The sequence below is a fragment of the Vicia villosa genome, linkage group LG6, assembly GCF_029867415.1.
Source record: "Vicia villosa cultivar HV-30 ecotype Madison, WI linkage group LG6, Vvil1.0, whole genome shotgun sequence".
NCBI classification, from domain to species: Eukaryota; Viridiplantae; Streptophyta; class Magnoliopsida; order Fabales; family Fabaceae; genus Vicia; species Vicia villosa.
In genome coordinates this window covers 984,026-1,003,836 of record NC_081185.1, presented here as the reverse complement: position 1 = coordinate 1,003,836, position 19,811 = coordinate 984,026, and the positions used below count along the sequence as shown (strand labels likewise).

General features: G+C 35.0%; 1 protein-coding gene across 2 annotated transcripts; it reads left to right on the top strand.

The window, feature by feature from the left end:
- The first annotated feature begins 10,796 nt into the window (after positions 1-10,796).
- Positions 10,797-19,109, top strand: LOC131608709 (clathrin interactor EPSIN 3-like). 2 transcript variants are annotated; one of them, XM_058880224.1, is made up of 14 exons: positions 10,797-11,052; positions 11,821-11,910; positions 12,056-12,107; positions 12,319-12,398; positions 12,478-12,556; positions 12,830-12,913; positions 13,027-13,172; positions 13,603-13,932; positions 15,033-15,074; positions 15,163-15,255; positions 15,330-15,535; positions 16,433-16,608; positions 17,011-18,112; positions 18,224-19,109. In XM_058880224.1, exons 2-14 carry the CDS (start codon positions 11,876-11,878, stop codon positions 18,727-18,729), a joined length of 2,931 nt encoding a protein of 976 aa, XP_058736207.1. In that variant the 5' UTR covers positions 10,797-11,052; positions 11,821-11,875; the 3' UTR covers positions 18,730-19,109. The 2 variants fall into 2 exon arrangements, with proteins under 2 accessions (XP_058736207.1, XP_058736206.1); XM_058880223.1 differs by having other exon boundaries at positions 10,798-11,052; positions 11,817-11,910.
- The last annotated feature ends 702 nt before the right edge of the window (positions 19,110-19,811 follow it).

The following is a 19,811-nucleotide window of genomic DNA, read 5'->3' as shown; positions in this document are numbered from 1 at the left end:
TTCATAGCACTCAGCTTGCTTCAGTTTCCATGAGCTTATTCCCTTTTATAGAATTGCGTTTCCCCATGGTTTTGCTTCTAGTGTTGAGCTTTGAAAGATGTCTTCAATCCTACAAAACACTTAAACAACACAGAACTTACAAGTTCTTGTTAGAAATGTGGGGACTTTCACCCAGTAACTGATAAAATAAATCAGATCATTTATCACATTTTCTCCCCCTTTTTGTCATAACATCAAAAAGAATATAAAAGATTCAGATGTAGAAAACGACAAACAGAAGAACTTTTCATTGATCAAACAAACAGAGTTACAAAAAGAGGTATGCAGATAAAATATGCTGCAAGTAAAGAAAACTACAAGGACTCAAGGACTACAACCCTAGCTTAGACATAATCTTAGCTAACATATCATGAATCCCATTGTTGTTCTCAATTTGCCTAGCCATGAAAGCTTGAGACTCTGCATGCCTGTTCAGACAAGAAGCTCTACGGGAAGAGAATACATGAATACAAGGAGGAACTGAAAACAGTTCACAGGAAGAGAGCTAATGTCTCAAACGGGGTTTTCCCTTAACATAGAAGTCAAGTACATGATGCTTAACTTCATCCAATATCTCAAGAAAGTCTTCTTCCTTTGGATAAATGTTGATAACAGCATCACAGAAGAGATCTGACTTGAGACTTCTTGGAATCTTGAGTCTCTTGTGAGATCCGTCTTGAAATCAATGTCGGCGATCCCCGAGATTTTTTTCTCAACCTGGAACCAATCAACCCTTCCAACCGTTCTATTCAAATAGATCGACCACCCTTGAGCCTTCGTCTTCGCATCTGGTTTGAAACCATAAGCACCCAAGTCATCAGCGTCCATAGGAGATTTACACAAAACTTCCATTTCTGATGGAGGAATGGAGCAAGTTTTCAGTGGAGTAACCTCTTGTCTGTTGAATGCTTGTTGAGAGGAACTTAAAGACGGATTCATGGTGAGTGCTAGGTTGAAGATGAATAAACTAGGGTTTATGCGAAATGCAGATAATGAGAGAGAGAGCAAACAAAGATGACAATGAATGCAAAGAGAGAGAGAGAGAAATAAAAAGAGGGAAATGAAACGTTTGAAGAATATAAAATGAAAAAGAAATAAACTGAAATGATTAATGGCATTTAATGTTACGTGATATGAGGAGAGAGACTTATGACAAATGAAGTGATTAGCACAGTTACCTAGGACGGCATCACCTCAACTGCACGCATGCTTGTCCAAAAATAGTGAACACGTGTTTACCATCTGGAAAGCCAGTTACAGCTGTTTTACTTTTAAAGAGACTCTGAATCAACTTAGACAATGAAACGTTAGTAATAACAGGATCATTACTTCTAATTGATTAAAATCAGAACTTCTTGTAAAAGACTAATCCAATCATATTTCAGAATATAACCATACGTAAGATCTTCTCATCTTCTCATTCTGGACATAAATCCATACTAATATTTTTCAGAATGAATTTAAATCTATCTTCAGCCAGGGGTTTTGTAAAGATATCAGCCCATTGATGGTCTGTATCCACAGAGTTTAAAGATAGAACACCCTTCTGAACATAGTCCCTTATGAAATGATGTTTGATCTCAATATGTTTAGCTTTTGAATGTAATATAGGATTTTTAGATAAACATATAGCAGAAGTATTATCACAGAAGATAGGAATGTTACTCTCATATATCTGATAATCTTCTAGCTGACTCTTCATCCAGAGCATTTGTGTGCTACAACCAGCAGCAGCAACATATTCTGCTTCTGTTGTTGAGAGAGCAATGGTAGCTTGCTTCTTGCTGTACCAGGAGATCAGATGACTTCCAAGAAATTGACAACTTCCAGAAGTACTCTTTCTTTCAATTCTATCCCCAACATAGTCAGCATCACAGAATCCTACTAAGTTGTATTCTTTAGATTTTCTGTAGACTAAACCAACATTAGTAGTACCTTTCAGATACCTCAGAATTCTCTTAACAGCAGTTAAGTGAGATTCTCTATGGTCTGATTGGAATCTAGCACACAAACAAACACTGAATAATATGTCAGGTCTAGAAGCAGTCAAATATAACAGAGATCCAATCATACCTCTGTATAACTTCTGATCTACCTTCTTACTTACCTCATCCTTACCTAGAATGCACGTTGGATGCATGGGAGTTTTTGCTTCTTTGCAGTCAGAAAGATTAAACTTCTTCAGAAGTTCTTTCACATACTTGGTTTGATGAACATATGTTCCTTCTGATGTTTGCTTGATTTGTATCCCAAGGAAGTACTTGAGTTCTCCCATCATGCTCATCTCAAACTCAGCCTGCATAGACTCAGCAAACTCCTTTCCAAGTGTAGCATTAGATGTTCCAAAGATAATATCATCTACATATATTTGACATATTAAAATATCCTTTTTAAAGGTTTTACAAAAGAGAGTAGTGTCCACTTTTCCTCTAGTGAAACCATTTTCCAAAAGGAAAGAACTTAAACGTTCATACCAAGCTCTAGGAGCTTGTTTCAATCCGTACAATGATTTCTTTAATTTAAAAACATGATTTGGAGACATGGAGTCTTCAAAACCAGGAGGTTGGTGGACATAGACTTCTTCATCTATATAACCATTTAAGAAGGCACTCTTAACATCCATCTGATAAAGAGTGATGTTATGTTGAGTGGCAAAAGAAATTAACAGACGAATAGATTCTAACCTGGCCACTGATGCAAAGGTTTCTGTATAGTCAATCCCTTCTTGCTGACTGTAACCCTGAGCAACCAGTCTGGCTTTGTTTCTTACCACTTCTCCTTTCTCACTCAGCTTGTTTCTGAAGACCCATTTTGTACCAATGATATTGAATCCTTTTGGTCTAGAAACAAGATCCCATACATCATTCCTTGTAAACTGATTAAGTTCTTCTTGCATAACAATTATCCAGTCTAGATCTTCTAGAGCTTGATCAACAGAAGTTGGCTCGATCAAAGACACAAGACCTAATTGACATTCTGCATTGTTCTTAAGGAATGCTCTTCTTCTGATAGGATCATTCTTCTTTCCAAGAATGACATCTTCTGAATGAGCAGAAGTGAGTCTGGAAGATCTTCTGACAGTTGGTTCTTCAGAAATGCTTAGATTCTCCAAAGAAGCTGCAACTTGATCTTCAGATTCTTTACTTCTGAGAAGTTCTGCTTCTGATGCTTTGCTTCTTGGTTCTACTGCTTCTGATATATCAATATCAAAATCTGCAAAATTCTCAAACTGCTTTGGCTTTTCAAGACCAAGCTTATCATCGAACCTGATATTGATTGATTCTTCTACAACCAATGTTTCAGTATTGTATACTCTGTAGCCTTTTGAGCGTTCAGAATATCCAAGAAGGAAACACTTTTGTGCTTTAGAATCAAACTTACCAAGATGATCTTTAGTATTCAGAATAAAACATACACATCCAAAAGGATGGAAATATGAAATGTCGGGCTTTCTGTTCTTCCACAATTCATAAGGAGTCTTATTTAGAATAGGTCTGATAGAGATTCTATTCTGAATGTAACATGCAGTGTTTATTGCCTCTGCCCAGAAATGCTTAGCCATATTGGTTTCATTGATCATGGTTCTGGCCATTTCTTGTAGAGTCCTATTCTTTCGCTCTACAACTCCATTTTGCAGTGGAGTTCTAGGACAAGAGAAATCATGGGCAATGCCATTTTCTTTGAAGAACTCCTCAAAGAATTTGTTCTCAAATTCACCACCATGATCACTTCTAACCTTTATGATTTTGCACTCTTTCTCAGATTGGATCTGAGTGCAGAAATCAAAGAACACTGAATGAGACTCATCCTTGTGTTTTAAGAACTTTACCCATGTCCAGCGGCTATAATCATCAACGATGACTAATCCATATTTCTTCCCTCTGACAGATGCTGTTTTGACTGGGCCAAACAGATCAATGTGCAAGAGTTCTAACGGCCTTGAGGTAGACACAACATTCTTAGACTTGAATGCAGGTTTGGAGAACTTGCCCTTCTGACATGCTTCACAAAGAGCATCTGATTTATATTTCAGATTAGGGAGTCCTCTGACAAGATTTAGTTTGTTAATCTGAGAAATCTTTCTCAAACTAGCATGTCCTAATCTTCTATGCCAGACCCACTGCTCTTCAGAAACAGACATAAGACAAGTTATCTTCTGATTCTTGAGATCTTGAAGATCTGTCTTATAAATGTTGTTCTTCCTCTTGCCTGTAAATAGGATTGAGCCATCCTTCTTACTTACAGCCTTGCAAGACTTTTGGTTGAAGATTATATCATAACCGTTGTCACCTAATTGACTTATGGACAATAAGTTATGTGTTAATCCTTCTACAAGAAGTACATTAGTTATGGAAGGAGAGTTACCAGACTTTATAGTTCCAGAGCCAATTATCTTGCCCTTCTGATCTCCTCCAAACTTGACTTCTCCACCAGATTTAAGCACCAGGTCTTGGAACATAGACCTTCTTCCTGTCATGTGTCGCGAGCATCCAGAGTCCAGGTACCATGACATGTTGTGCTTTGTCTTCTTTGCAGCCAAGGATATCTGCAATAGGAATAATCTTTTCCTTAGGTACCCACATTTTCTTGGGTCCTTTCTTGTTAGTTTTCCTCAAGTTCTAATTGAACTTGGGTTTAGCATTATAAGCAATAGGAGGAACAACATGATAAGACTTATTCTGAGTTCCATGATATTTCTTAGGTTGTGTCACATGCTTCTTGGTGTGTGTTATGTGAAAGCTTTGAGCATGTGATGTGTGCCTAATATCATGTGAGTGGCCATACTTGAACTGATCATACAATGGCTTGTATGTGATTTTCATATCATCTATAGGTTCAAGTTTGTATGGGGTTTCACCCTCAAAACCAATGCCAACTCTCTTGTTTCCAGAAACAGCATATATCATAGAAGCTAGCTGACTTCTGCCAATACTTCTAGATAGGAACTTCCTGAAGCTTAAATCATATTCTTTCAGAATATGGTTTAGACTAGGAGTGGACTTTTCTGAATCAGAAGAAGATCCAATGTTATTGGATAATTTTAAAACTTTTTCTTTTAATTCAGAATTTTCCAACTCAAGCTTCTTAGTTTCAAATTCAAATTGCTTTTTCAGCTTTTTGTATTTGATACTAAGATGAGCTTTTAGTTCAAGAAGCTCTGTTAAACTGGAAACTAACTCATCTCTAGTTAGTTCAGAAAATACCTCTTCAGAATCTCATTCTGACGTAGATTCTGATCCATCATTGACAATGGCCATCAATGCAATGTTTGCCTGCTCATCTTCAGAGTCTGATTCATCTTCTGACTCATCCCATGTTGCCATAAGACCTTTCTTCTTATGAAACTTCTTCTTGGGATTTTCCTTCTGAAGTTTTGGGCACTCATTCTTGTAGTGTCCAGGCTCATTGCATTCGTAGCACATGACCTTCTTCTTGTCAAATCTTCTGCCTCCAGAAGATTCTCCTCTTTCAGGCTTCTTTGAGCTTCTGAAGCTCTTGAACTTCCTCTGCTTGCTTTTCCAGAGTTGGTTAACTCTTCTGGAAATCATGGACAATTCATCTTCTTCTTCTTCTTCTAATTCTGATTCTTCAGAATCTACTTCTTCAGCCTGAAAAGCGTTAGTGCATTTTTTATAATTAGATTTTAATGCAACAGACTTACCTTTCTTCTGAGGTTCATTTGCGTCAAGCTCAATCTCATGACTCCTCAGGGCGCTGATCAGCTCTTCCAAAGAGACTTCATTCAGATTCTTTGCTATCTTGAATGTAGTCACCATTGGGCCCCATCTTCTGGGCAAGCTTCTGATGATCTTCTTCACATGATCAGCCTTGGTGTAGCCTTTGTCCAGAACTCTTAATCCAGCAGTTAGAGTTTGAAATCTTGAAAACATCTTTTCAATGTCTTCATCATCCTCCATCTTGAAGGCTTCATACTTCTGGATTAGCGCAAGAGCTTTGGTTTCCTTGACTTGAGCATTTCCCTCATGAGTCATTTTCAAAGACTCATATATGTCATGGGCAGTTTCCCTGTTAGATATCTTCTCATACTCAGCATGAGAGATAGCATTCAGCAAAATAGTCCTGCACTTGTGATGATTTTTGAATTCCTTCTTTTGCTCATCAGTCATTTCTTTTCTTGTGAGCCTCACACCACTGGCTTTAACTGGATGTGTATAACCATCCAACAGAAGATCCCATAGATCAGCATCTAGACCAAGAAAGTAACTTTCAAGTTTATCTTTCCAGTATTCAAAGTTTTCACCATCAAACACTGGTGGTCTAGTATAACCATTGTTACCATTTCCATTGTATTGCTCAGCAGAGCCAGATGTAGATGTAGATGTGTTTGTTGGAATTTCACCAGCCATCTTTTACTGAAGCGTTTTTCTCTTCCTGAATCTTTTCTAAACACGGTTAAGTGCTTGCACCTTAGAACCGGCGCTCTGATGCCAATTGAAGGATAGAAAAACACTTAGAAAGGGGGGTTTGAATAAGTGTAGTATCAAAACTTGTAAAATAAAAACAACTTGCACAATTATTTTTATCCTGGTTCGTTGTTAACTAAACTACTCCAGTCCACCCTTATCAGGTGATTTACCTCAACTGAGGATTTAATCCACTAATCACACGAGATTACAATGGTTTTCCACTTAGACATTGCTAAGTCTTCTAGAGTCTTCTGATCACAACCTGATCACTCTAGGAACAATCTGCTTAGATACCCTCTAAGACTTTTCTAGAGTATTCTGATCTAACTGATCACTCTAGTCCTTTACAACTTAATGTAAACAAATTCTAAGAGTATTACAATGCTTCTTAAAAGCGATAATCACAACTGTGATATTTCTCTTACAGTTTAAAGCTTACTCTCACTATATTATTACAACAGCAATAAGTGAGGTTGAAGATGAAGTTTGAGAGCTTTCAAAATGAACAGCGTTTCAGCAAAGTTTTTGTTAAGAGTTGTATGCAGTTTCGTTAACCTTTGCTTCTTTTCAGAACTTCATTTTATAGGCGCATGAGAAGATGACCGTTGGGAGCATTTAATGCTTTGCGTATTCCGTACAGCATTGCATTTAATGTTTCACACTTTTGTCAACTACCTCGAGCCTTACTTTTGTTGTGACTACTGACGCTGCCGTTAATAGCTTCTAACGTTCCTTTTGTCAGTCAGCGTAGCCTGCCATCTTGTACTTGATTCTGATTGATCTTTTGTAGATACAACGTTTGAATATCATCAGAGTACAAACAGCTTGGTGCATAAGCATCTTCTGATCTTCTGACCTTGAAGTGCTTCTGAGCGTGATACCATTACTTCAGTGCTTCTGCTTCTGAACTCCAGTCCTTCTGATGCTTCCATAGACCATGTTCTGATTCTGCTTGACCATCTTCTGATGTCTTGCCAGACCATGTTTTGATGTTGCATGTTGAACCTTCAGAGTCAAAGCTTCTGAGCGCTGATTTGTGCATACTCTTTATATATTTCCTGAAAAGGAAATTGCATAGGATTAGAGTACCACATTATCTTAAGCAAAATTCATATACATTGTTATCATCAAAACTAAGATAATTTGATCAGAACAATTCTTGTTCTAACATTATGTAGTATAGTACACGAAAATCTTCAAAAGGACCAAATTTTGCAAGTTTAACGAACTTCGTGACTTTTATGTAGTATAGCACACGAAAATATTCAAAAGGACCAAATTTTGCAAGTTTAACAAATTTCGTGACTTTTATGTAGTATAGCACACGAAGATATTCAAAAGGACCAAATTTTACATGTTTAACGAACTTCGTGACTTTTATGTAGTATAGTATGCGAAAATCTTCAAAAGGACCAAATTTTGAAAGTTTAACGAACTTCGTGACTTTTATGTAGCATAGCCCACGAAAATATTCAAAAGGACTAAATTTTGCAAGTTTAACGAACTTCGTGACTTTTATGTGGTAAAGCTCACTAAAATCTTCAAAATGACCAAATTTTGCAAGTTTAACGAATTTCGTGACTTTTATGTAGTATAATACGCGAAAATCTTCAAAAGGACCATACATTGAATATTTAACGAACTTTGTGGTCTTTTTGAATATTTTCGTGGGATATATATATATATATATATATATATATATGGATCATGAATAACCTAATTTTGGTCTAGGTCCTAGGATCATGAGTAACCTAATTTTGGTCTAGATGATGTGTATTTTGTGATACACTTTGTAATACACGTTATTTTGTTATTTGGTGTTGAAATTGTGTTGTAACTTGTACTCATTTATATTGTTATTTATTATTTATTGACGTATGAATAGTTAAATACAAAGTTATTTAGTCCTATATACGTGTACGTATAACTCAATAAAAATTTTCTAAAAATAAAACCAACCGAACCCGCATTGGTTTGGTTTGGTTTTATTTTTAAACGCCGACTAAACCAAACCAAACCACATGTTTTTTTCCCCTTGCTGTTCGAATGATTTTTATCGTCAAAACCGCATTGTGACCACCCTAATATACATTAAAGGATAGAAATATATTGAAAGGTAAAAATAATTTTTTTGTTATAATCATAATGATAGTATGATATAAATAAAAGAAAAAAATAATAAATTAAAAACTACTTCAAATAACTTTTAACCAAAAAATCATAAATACCCATCGGTAGTTGGTCTAGTAGTGATTGGTGCTGAATTTGATAGGGAAAACTACGGTTCGATAAAAAAAACTTAAATTAATAAGAAAAACTACAAGTTAAATATCATTTGTCAAACAATTTTTTTAATTAATAAAAATTAAAAACTAAAACAGATCTCTATTTTTGGTCTTATAAAACAAATGAATTAACTATCGACATAGTTATTTTATTAAGCAACTATCAGTCATAGCTACTACAAACCAACTAGTATTAGCTATGAATTATAACTTACAAACCAACTAGTATTTTTACAATACTCTCTTTTTTATTGAATGTATATCAATTTATTAAAGAAATAAGATTATTAAATTTTATAAATTTAAACATAAAAATCCAGTACAGAAATGTCAAATTTGGTCTCCACATATGTGTACATATCTAGTACATTTGATTTGACCAATCACCATAGTCAAATAAAACTTATCCATGTCCACATTTTTTAAATAAAATAAACATAAATTATTTACGAGAATTCAATATTAAATTTTAAATAAAATAAATATTTAAATAAAAAATAAAATATTCCAACCCTTTATTACCTTATTTAATTGGATCACAACAAGTTTACCTAATTTGAACGAGTCCATAAACTTTGAAAAACCAAATTATTGGATCACACTTTTTCCTTTCCGCCAGCCATAAAAGATTATAGAATTAGATTGCACATTTCTGTCAACAGTGAGACTTTGAACTAGAATTCAAAATACACACACACCACCTTCCACGAATGGTTGTACTCACATCGTTGTTATTATTTTATCTAAAAAAATAATAATACTATTTCAAAAGCAACTACAAAATTATAATACTAACTAAAAATATACTAGTGGCTTATAAAAAATATTATAGAAACATCACAAGTGAAACACATAATTTATTAGCTCTAATTAATTTATTAGTTAAGTAAAAATACTATTATGAATGTTCTCAAAATATAAATTACTTTATTGAAAAATATTTAATATTATAAATTGTATTTTAGAATTTAATTAAATCTTAATTTTTTTTGTATAAAAAATTATTCGTATTTTTTATCAAATACAATTAGTTATATATATTTTTACAATAATTAAAAAAATATAAGTAAATGACAATCGCCAAATCTAACTACAACAAACCATGACAATATTTAATAAAAACAACTTACCAACAAGATGAACAAACAATCACATATATTTCATCGAATTTGAGGATAACAAAGAAGTTAGGTAAATTTTTAATACAGTGAAAAATCAACAACAAAGTATTATACGTTTAGATCTTAATTTAAAGGATGAGGTTGTCCTCACATATTAAAATCTAAGAAATATGAGACTTCAATCAAACTCCAACGACCGCACCCCCAAAAGATAGCCCAAAGGATGAAGTTGACTCCACATATTTATACAATCAAAAATCCAAGAATTTAAATAATGTGAAATATCAAACAAACTCCAATGTCATAAATACTAACTTCAACAAACGCGAATCGACAAATAATTTGACATTCTTAATAACAATAACAATACCATAGATCTCGTAACAAAGATTTGGACAACCCATAACAACAAATATACTAATGCAACCATTATAATACCACATACTTGATGCCATAAGGACAGTCAAAGTTGTTATGCGAGCAACACCCAACATCAATGACGTTGATGAAATACAATCTAGAAATTTCGACAACCTCGTAGAGATTAAAAAGTGGCGCGCTTTCAAAAAATCGCACAGACTCTTGATGCAAATACTTTTGTTCGAAATTATTATTTTTAGATTTAAAAATTGAATCAATAAATTACTATTTTTAAGAATAACAAATCACATTTTTTTGAGGTTAAAAATTTCGATTAAAATCAGCAAACATAATTAAAAATAAATAAAAATCAAATTTCAAATAAGGAAAAATCATGATCACAAACCTAATAAAGCATTTGAATACAAAAATGGAATGAAAATATTTTATTATTAAATTAAAAAGCAAGAGTAATAAATAAACAAAAAAAATAAGGATCTAAATTATTCTTATGAGCGTGTAAGTTGCGTTGTCTTTCTCGTCCTTTTTTGCTTCCATTTCCATTTAACAACTCCGAAATTTTAGAGAGAGAAAAAAAAAGGAGAGAGAGAATTTTTTGCTGTGTGTTTTTTTCTCACAACGTAATAATAATTTTATTCTATTAATCTTTCCATACATAACAACAATTCAGAAGAGAGGTCATTGCAATTTTTCGATCTCTCTCTCTCTACTTTCTCTCTCTCTCTACTTTCTCTCTCTACATCTCTGATTCTTCCATTTCTACCGACGAACGAGTTTCTTCCGTTTGGATCTGATCAGGTTCGATCCATTTTCCAGATCTGGCATTTCGGTTATCGATCTTGTCAGCTTTTTCTTTGATTTTCTTGTGATTATGATAATCGTTTTATGATTTGCTTTGTTTATGATTTTGATTTTGATTAACAATGTTATTGTGATTTTGATTTGTTTTAGAATTTCTCAGAATTTATCAGAATTTCTCAGAATTTATCGGAATTTATTAGAATTTGAATTTGTTTGAGTTAGGATTGGAATATTTAGCTGTGAGGATTTGATTTAGGATTTATTTTGTTGTTTTCTTGTTACGATTTCGTTTTCTGATTCTTTCTGATTGATTTCAATGCTCACCGACCTTGAATTTTCATGTTGAGCTTTTTTTTTTCTGTTTAATTTTGAATTTTAGTTTTGAATTTTAATTTCTGAGATGTGATATGGTGTTTTGATGTTCATTTGATGTTTATTTGATATTAAGAAATTAGTGTGGATTGTTTTTGTTTTTATTTTTGATTCAATCTATTATGTTGATTAGAGTTTTTTGTATATGATTTTATGTAATTGAATTGGAATACGGATTGGATTTTGAATTGTTTACATGTTTGATGCAAGTTTCTATTGCTGATTCTGAATTTCTTAGTTGATAAATGTGATAATAATCTGTGATTGATAATCAGAGAATGATGGTTTGAAATATATTTTCTGGAATTCGAGTTACCGTTTTGTTGTTGTGAAACTCTGAGCTTTTATTTGGATCCGTGGCGAAATTTGAAGTGGATTTTATTTTGTAGATAGCAGTGTGAGCCTTTTGGTGCTGGCTTGTAGCTTGTACTGAACACCAGCTGCCACGATGAAGAAGGTTATTGGTCAAACTGTTAGGGACCTGTAAGTGTTTACCATTAATTAATTATTTACTATCGTATGTTTTATTGGCCGCGTATAATATATAGTTGCTACTTTGGGTGTTTATTACTATTTTAGACCTCAATCCTATTTCGTAATGTCTTACTATTTGTCTGTGTTTTTGCAGTAAAAGAGAAATGAACAAGAAAGTGCTCAAAGTTCCTGGCATTGAACAGAAGGTAAAGTTTTTCTTATTTGGAAAGTTTGGTGTGAAACTATCTATATGATTGTACCAATCATATCGTGATAGTGGATGTTAGGATTTATGTGAAGTATGATGATTTTTTTATGTGATGCTTTTTTCATGATATAGATGTTGTCTGTCTGTTAATTTTGTGTATTATAACCTTAAACTAAATTAGTTTTGTTGATTTCGATCCCCTCTACCAGATTCTTGATGCTACTAGCAATGAACCATGGGGTCCTCATGGAACACTTCTTGCAGACATTGCTCAGGCAACCAGGAACCCGTAAGCTTTGGCCTCTCAATTTTTTGCTAGATATTTTGTGTTTCACTGCATAGATTCTCATTTTTTGGTGGACCTGCAGTCATGAATATGTGATGATCATGTCAGTAATCTGGAAACGAGTTAACGACACTGGCAAGAATTGGCGGCATGTCTACAAGGTATTAGTTAGAATATTTTATCTTCTAGTTGTAAGTACTCCCAGGTGTTGCTAGTAATCTTCACATTTTATTGTCCTAGTGCCATGTTCTATTTCATCAACATTTCAATGTTCCCCCACCTTTGTACCCCATTTATTAAATTTGTCTTCATGGTTGTAGATTAAGAACTCATTTGTTTTTTTTCTTCTGCATCATTTACTGATTGATATTGCTATATTAAATAATAGCTATTTTCTTATGCTTCTATATTAACTGCTCACTGTTCATGAACAGGCATTGACAGTACTGGAGTATTTGGTGGCTCATGGTTCTGAGAGAGTCATAGATGACATCAGAGAGCATGCTTATCAAATATCGGTAATTTTTGTTCACTAAACTTTTACCTAATATTTATATGCCATGTTAGTTCATTGCCATGCAGGAAAATATTATAATGCAACCTGATAAGAATGTAATCTTCATATAAGCAGACTTTGTCCGATTTTCAATATATTGACTCCAGTGGAAGAGATCAAGGAAACAATGTCAGAAAAAAATCTCAGAGTCTCGTTATCCTTGTGAATGATAAAGAAAGAATCGTTGAGGTTAGGCAAAAGGCTTCTGTTAATAGGGAAAAGTAAGTCTGTCTCAACAATTCTACTGATATCTTGTACATTGTTATTCTCTAGTTATTATATAACTTTCACATCAATCCCCTTTTTTAGAAAGCATCATATAGTATATTTTTATGTACTTTCTTTCCAATTTCCCTTAGTTTTGTAAGATTCATAATCTTGCTTCATTATTTCTGGTGTATAAATTTAAAAAGATTTAAAGGATATGCACTGTCACTATAAAACACTGTAATTCAGTTTTACACTGACATCCAATGAAAATCCTTTATTTTGCCACATGCCCCACTTCTTGTAAGATCATTTTTAAACTGGTGGTATGGCATGGAAAACTGTGGTCTCTCATTGGATGTCTGTTCAAAACTGAAACTGTATATCCATTAAACTCAATCTAACATCACAATGAGATATTAATTTTCTTAAACAATTTACCAGGTTTCGTAACAATACACCAGGTGGGATGTATAGACCTGGTTCACACCCAAGCAGTGGAGGCTATGGTGATCGGTATGATGATGATCGTTATGCGAGCAGGGAGGAAGATAGAAATGGCTATGGTTATGGAAGAGAAAGAGAAATGGGCTCTAGAGATGATGATCGGTACAGTCGCGATGGAGATCGTTATGGTGAGGAACGTTATGGCAGGGACGGTTCCAGAGATGATGACAGGGGAAGAAGTCGAAGTGTTGACTACCAATATGATACAAGAAGTAGAAGTTCTGATAGAGAGCGTGATTTCGATGAGGATGGTCAACAGTCGTCTCGGTAAAGCCTATACAATAGCTCTGATAAATTAATCTAATAAGTTTAATCCATGAAATCTGTAAGATAATTTCTTTTAAAAGCTGCACTAGGAAGATCTCAAGGTCTGTTTAACTCTCCCGAGTCTGCACTGCACCGCACTGAGTCTTTAGTCTTTTTATCAATTTTGTTTCCTTTTCTGAATTGGCAACTTAAAATACGCACTACCCTAATAATCTTCATCGATGTGGAATATATTAACTTCAGGCTTTTCTATGTTAAGCGTTTAGGAGCACCAAACATGACTCTTTGTTTAATAGTTGGAGTTCTAGAAGTTCGCTTGTATCTGGTTCCTAGCCTCATCATCTTTACTTTATAGCTTAAGGCTGATGAATTATATGTTGTTCGTTACGCAATTCTGATAGCTTTCATTTTTTACCAAAATAAAGTTTATATCATGAAGCTTTATCAGTGTGAAATTTTGATATATGGTGGACAACCCAAACCATTCATTTAGTATATGGTTTTGATCTTTATTCTAAATTGGATTAAAATGGAATATAAGTAGAGCAATTTATTCTTATTTTTAGTCAGTACTTCCTCACTCCTGCTTAAATTGGTTGCTTTGAATTTAAAGAAAAAAAGATTGTACTGATTAGTTGCTAACTCTAATCATCAATAAACACAGAACTTAATAAGTTTCTGTTTGAATAAATTTGAAATCTTTTAGTTGATGGTTAATTTGTGTAACTAAGTTGTTCACTGCAAATCTCATTTCCAACAATTATCAATGAAAACAAGTAAACTACAAAAGTAATGGTTTAGTAGAAGTACAACATTTCCAATAGTGTTATTAGAATTGCATATGCTTGTTTTAAACTTTTAGCATGATAAACAAAATGAGGACTTATGCTGAAGAATAATAAGGTTTACATCTGTGCCCATTTAGAGTGTGGGTTGTGTGATTTTTATTTAAAAAAGAAAATGTGCTGTGAACTAAACCTTATTTGTTCAGTATCACTGATGAAGTTTACTTGAACATGGGGCCTGAAGCGATTTCAGTTGCTCTCTGATATAAATCATTGATGCTTCTAACTTGACCTTTTTATGCAATGTTTTCTCAGAGGCAGCAATGCTAAAGTTGAAGACCAATCACTGGAAGCAAGGTAAATTTGTCGGGGACACCCTCTCATTCTCTCGTGTACACATTGTTTCTAGGCACTTTTATATTGATAATGTGCAATACCATTTCAGACTTCAGCGGAAGCTTTCTGAGCAAAATGTAGGTGCTCCTCCTACATATGAAGAGGCTGTTGGTGAAGCTCAGAGCCCTGTGCAGGGTGAAAGGTATGAACTTCTAAGCCATGGACTGGCAACATTTGTTCAAAGTGAACCTTTTATGAATAATATTTTGATTGCAGGGATGTTGAACCTTCCGCAGAATCTGCTCCAAGAGGCTCGTCCCCTCATGCAAGTGATAATCCTACCGTTACCTCTGCTCCCACTGGATCTTCTCCTGTAAGCAATAATCCAGCTGAAGTAACTGCTGCTACCAGTACTGCTGCTTCTGGAACCCAGGAAACTGAGCCCACTGATGATTTCTTTGACCCGCGCGGCCCTACCTCAGGTGCGTGAAGTTGCTTGTTTTCATGTTATGTTGGTCACTCGTGTAAAGTACTCTTGTAGCTCTTTTCTTGTTTAAGAAACTCTTACGTGTTTGTAATGTTGACTTTTTATTGACTTTTATTTACATTACATTCACAATATTATTCTGTATATTATGTCGCCTTTCCTTTGGGGAGTGGGATCTTGTAGGTTCCTTGTTTCAGTTGTGGGATGCATATTTTATAATTTTCTGTCTCTTCATTGCAAACACTTTTCTTTAAACTACCCTCAAGTGTTCTTGAGTATGTATCTTTGTACTCCCAGTCATAACAACACACTTTTCTGGTCCTAAACACTATTATGGGCTTGCGGTAAAACCACTTGACAGCATGATGTATTTTACCGGTTTAATTTTTTTGCCATCTAGGGGTTCAGATTTCTAGGACATGGAAATAAGTGCTGGCATCCCTTTATTGATTCTTTTGTATTTAGATTTCTATTATCAGACAATTTAGTGCTATATGTACCGATACAGGCTCGAGGGGTGTGCAGGCACCATTTTATGCATTAACTTGGTGATCTTTTGAAATTCAACTGTAGGATCCATTAATAGTGTAGCTCATAGTCACTATCTTTTTCATTTATTTCATATGTATGTATTTTGAGTAGCATATAACTGAGTAGTACAGCATGATTTGTGGTAAAGAGTATAGATTCGTATGTAACTTGGTCAGTATACTTGTAATATCAATGGCATGACCTTAATTGACATATTATCATACACAGTCATTTGTGGCATCAGGTTAATATTAATGGTTTTGAAAAAAGTCTGCATCAATGCTTTAAGGCCTTTTTTCTTTGCAAGCAACATTTTAGTAGGCTTTGTTTGTACTCATAACATCTTTATGTTTCTTATCAGCTGCCCCAACCACCTCTAATTATGGCGAAATAGACTTGCTTGGTTCTCTATCAGACTCATTCTCTTCCAATGCATTGCCTCCTGTGCCAGATACATCAGCAAATGCAACCCCTGAAGCAAACACTGGCTCAACAGCTTTTGCAGCACCATCATTTGGGTCCAATAATTTCAATCAGGTAGGCATTTCTATGATTATTTCTACATTTTAGTTAAAGAATTCTTTTCTTTCTATGGTTTGAGACAGTACCAAAAAAGAGAGTTGATTTTTTTGTGCCTTGGAATTCTTCTGATTGCCACATGTATGCCTTGTGTGAATCCTTTTTGATTTAGCTTGCATAACTGTTACTAATGTGTGGGCAGTAGAGTTTCTGTTAAGATGTGTACCATATTAATAATAAACTTGTTCGTTTACAAAACTGAATAGTTAGAATTCTAAAAATTATTTTTCTAATTCTAGAAAGGGGAGATATATCTATTTCAGAACTTAGCTTTGAATGGTTTCTAAAATATATTCATATCTCTGTTAAATTATTAATTTTCATTCAAAATAATCTAGCTGTTGGTTCAACTTTTGGCAGTCTTTTGAAGATCCATTTGGTGATTCACCATTCAAGGCCGATACTTCTGCTGAAACTGCTCAATCTCAACACTATGCACATCAGAGTATTGAACCATCCCAATCAGATGGTTTTAATGCCGATGCAATGTCTAATTTTGGGTTTGGGGACTCATTTTCTATTGTACCATACTCTGCATCTGCTACCAGTGATGCCCAACCTTTCTCTGCTAACTCCAACTTTTTATCCCAAGAGTCATCATCTCAACAAGTGGAAACTGATATTCTTGCAGACATTCTACCTCCTGCACCATTACCTGAGATGACATCACAGCAGAATAGTTCATCTCCTTTTGGTCAACCTTCACCTTCCTTTTCAACTTCATCTGGACCATTTTCTGAACCAGCGGGTCAACTTACTCTGCCAGGTTTCTCAGCTGCAAACAGTCAACCTACGCAAACCCTTCCCAGTGGTCAATTTACCCAGCAACAACCCTTTTCAACTCCTAATTCATCTTTTCCAGCTACCACTAGTCCATATGCACAAGGACAGCCACCCTTTCCTTCTCATTCTGGTCAACCTGGCATGCATGGATTTTCAGCATCTACCGGCCATTCTATGCAGGCACCTTATGCTTCTCAAGGTGGTCAATCTGCACAATCAAGTGGTCATACCTATGGTGGATTGTACTCTCTGGATACATCTCTTGCTCCAGGAGCTCCAAACATGTATTCTCAATCACAAAATGGATATAATGGGTCTATGAACAGTGGAAACTACTTGCCACAGGGATCCTCTACAGGTTTTCCTTCACACATGACTCCCCAAGCTCCAACACCACAACCGGCACCACAGCCGGCACAAATCACAAACTTTCCCCATCATGGAGGATCTACTGGTTCTCCTTCCAACAGCCAGGGCTTCTTTGGGCAACAAGGGAATCCAGCTCCCTTAAGTTCATCATATACCCATCAAGCTCCTGCTCACAATGCTTCACCATATGCTGTTTCAACGACATCAAATTCTTTAGTTTCTCAACCATCCAAGGATAAGTTTGAGACAAAATCAACAGTCTGGGCAGATACCCTGAGCAGGGGGCTTGTTAATTTAAATATATCCGGACGTGAGTGCTTATACTTTGTCAATATGTTTCTGATATTTCATTTTCTATATCAGTTAGAATATTGATCTTATATGGACAAACTATTAACTATTATGCTTTTTTTACATGCAGCTAAAACTAATCCATTATCAGATATTGGGATTGACTTTGAGTCCATTAATAGGAAGGAAAAGAGACTGGAAAAGCCCACTAATGCACCTGTAACATCAACCATAAATATGGGTAAAGCTATGGGATCAGGTTCAGGCATAGGCCGTGCTGGGGCAGGTGCTCTCAGACCTAATCCAAACTCCATGATGGGTCCTGGTATGGGTATGGGCAATGCTCCCGGAGGTATGGGTATGGGTATGGGTAATGCTCCCGGTGGTATGGGTATGGGTATGGGCAATGCTCCCGGTGGTATGGGTATGGGAGGTTATGGAGGAGGCATGAATCCATCCATGGGTATGGGTGGTATGGGGGGAATGGGTATGGGTCAACAAGGTTACCCGATGCAACCCCCTAATGGAATGCAACCCCCTAATGGAATGCCCCCCGGTTCCAACATGCCAGGTAACTATAATAACATGATGGGTCCGGGTGGTTATGGTCAACAACCTTATGGTGGATACAGATGAGATTCAACATTATTCCTATAGATGAGAAGGTGAAGTATTGTTAATTGTTTTGCTAAAGCCGAGAGAAGCCATTTCGATACAGGTGCCTACCAGTAGTAGTCCACGTCGATATTCGGATTTATAGTAGTGGATCATTAAAGTTGGAATTTTCTGTAAAGTAAGTGACCCAGTGTGGTGTATGTTTATTCTTGTTATAAATGTGCTATTACCATTTTTTTCTGTTTTGGGGTCACCCTTCTGTAGGGTGCTTTGAGCATCAGTGTTGTGTACTAGTGACAGGATATAATAACCTTACTTGGGTTATTGCTTCCTTTGACTGTTCCTCATTTTTTTGAACACACCAACAGGTGGTTTGATATATTAATATATTCTTTTTCTAATTTTTGCTTTCTACAATTGTCTCAAATTTAAGGAATACCAACTAGATGGTTTATCTTTTTTAATATGTTGGAGCTTGTTGATTTCATACAAAGAGTTCATTAATGTTTCATAAGAGAACCTGTATAGGCTATGAACAATCTAATCCCCACTTGCATGTTATCAGTTAGTTCGCATGTATCATAATTGAAACTAGAAATACAAAATCAAGTAAAGAAACATTGTCTGATAAGTGAGGATAATACATGCTTTTAATGATTCATTCTAGTCGTTTGATTATTCTTGCTTTCGGTGGGTGGTGTTGGTAACATGCTTTTGCTTTAGGTCGATGATGTTGGTAAACATGCTTTTGGTGGTTGAGTGATTTTACATAAATTTATTATGCAATAGCCTTCAATAATACCAATTGTAAAATACATAAATTGATAAATTAGTTTATCACATCAGTGACAAATATACTGAGCTTTTCATGCTGACACCATAATCTTGTGTCTAACACTTCCTTTTTATTATATTCTTTGAAACTACTTTAACCCCAAATTCGTGAGTGTATTTTAAAAGTCACTTATTTTAATAGGTAGAAAGTTGTTTAAAAGTAATGCAGGTCGCAGCGTTCCGCATGATTGCATGTAGCCAAATCTCTATTTGATCAAAAGAAAAGTTGCTCTTAAAAATATGCATGCAGCTTTTTACTCTCTCCATCA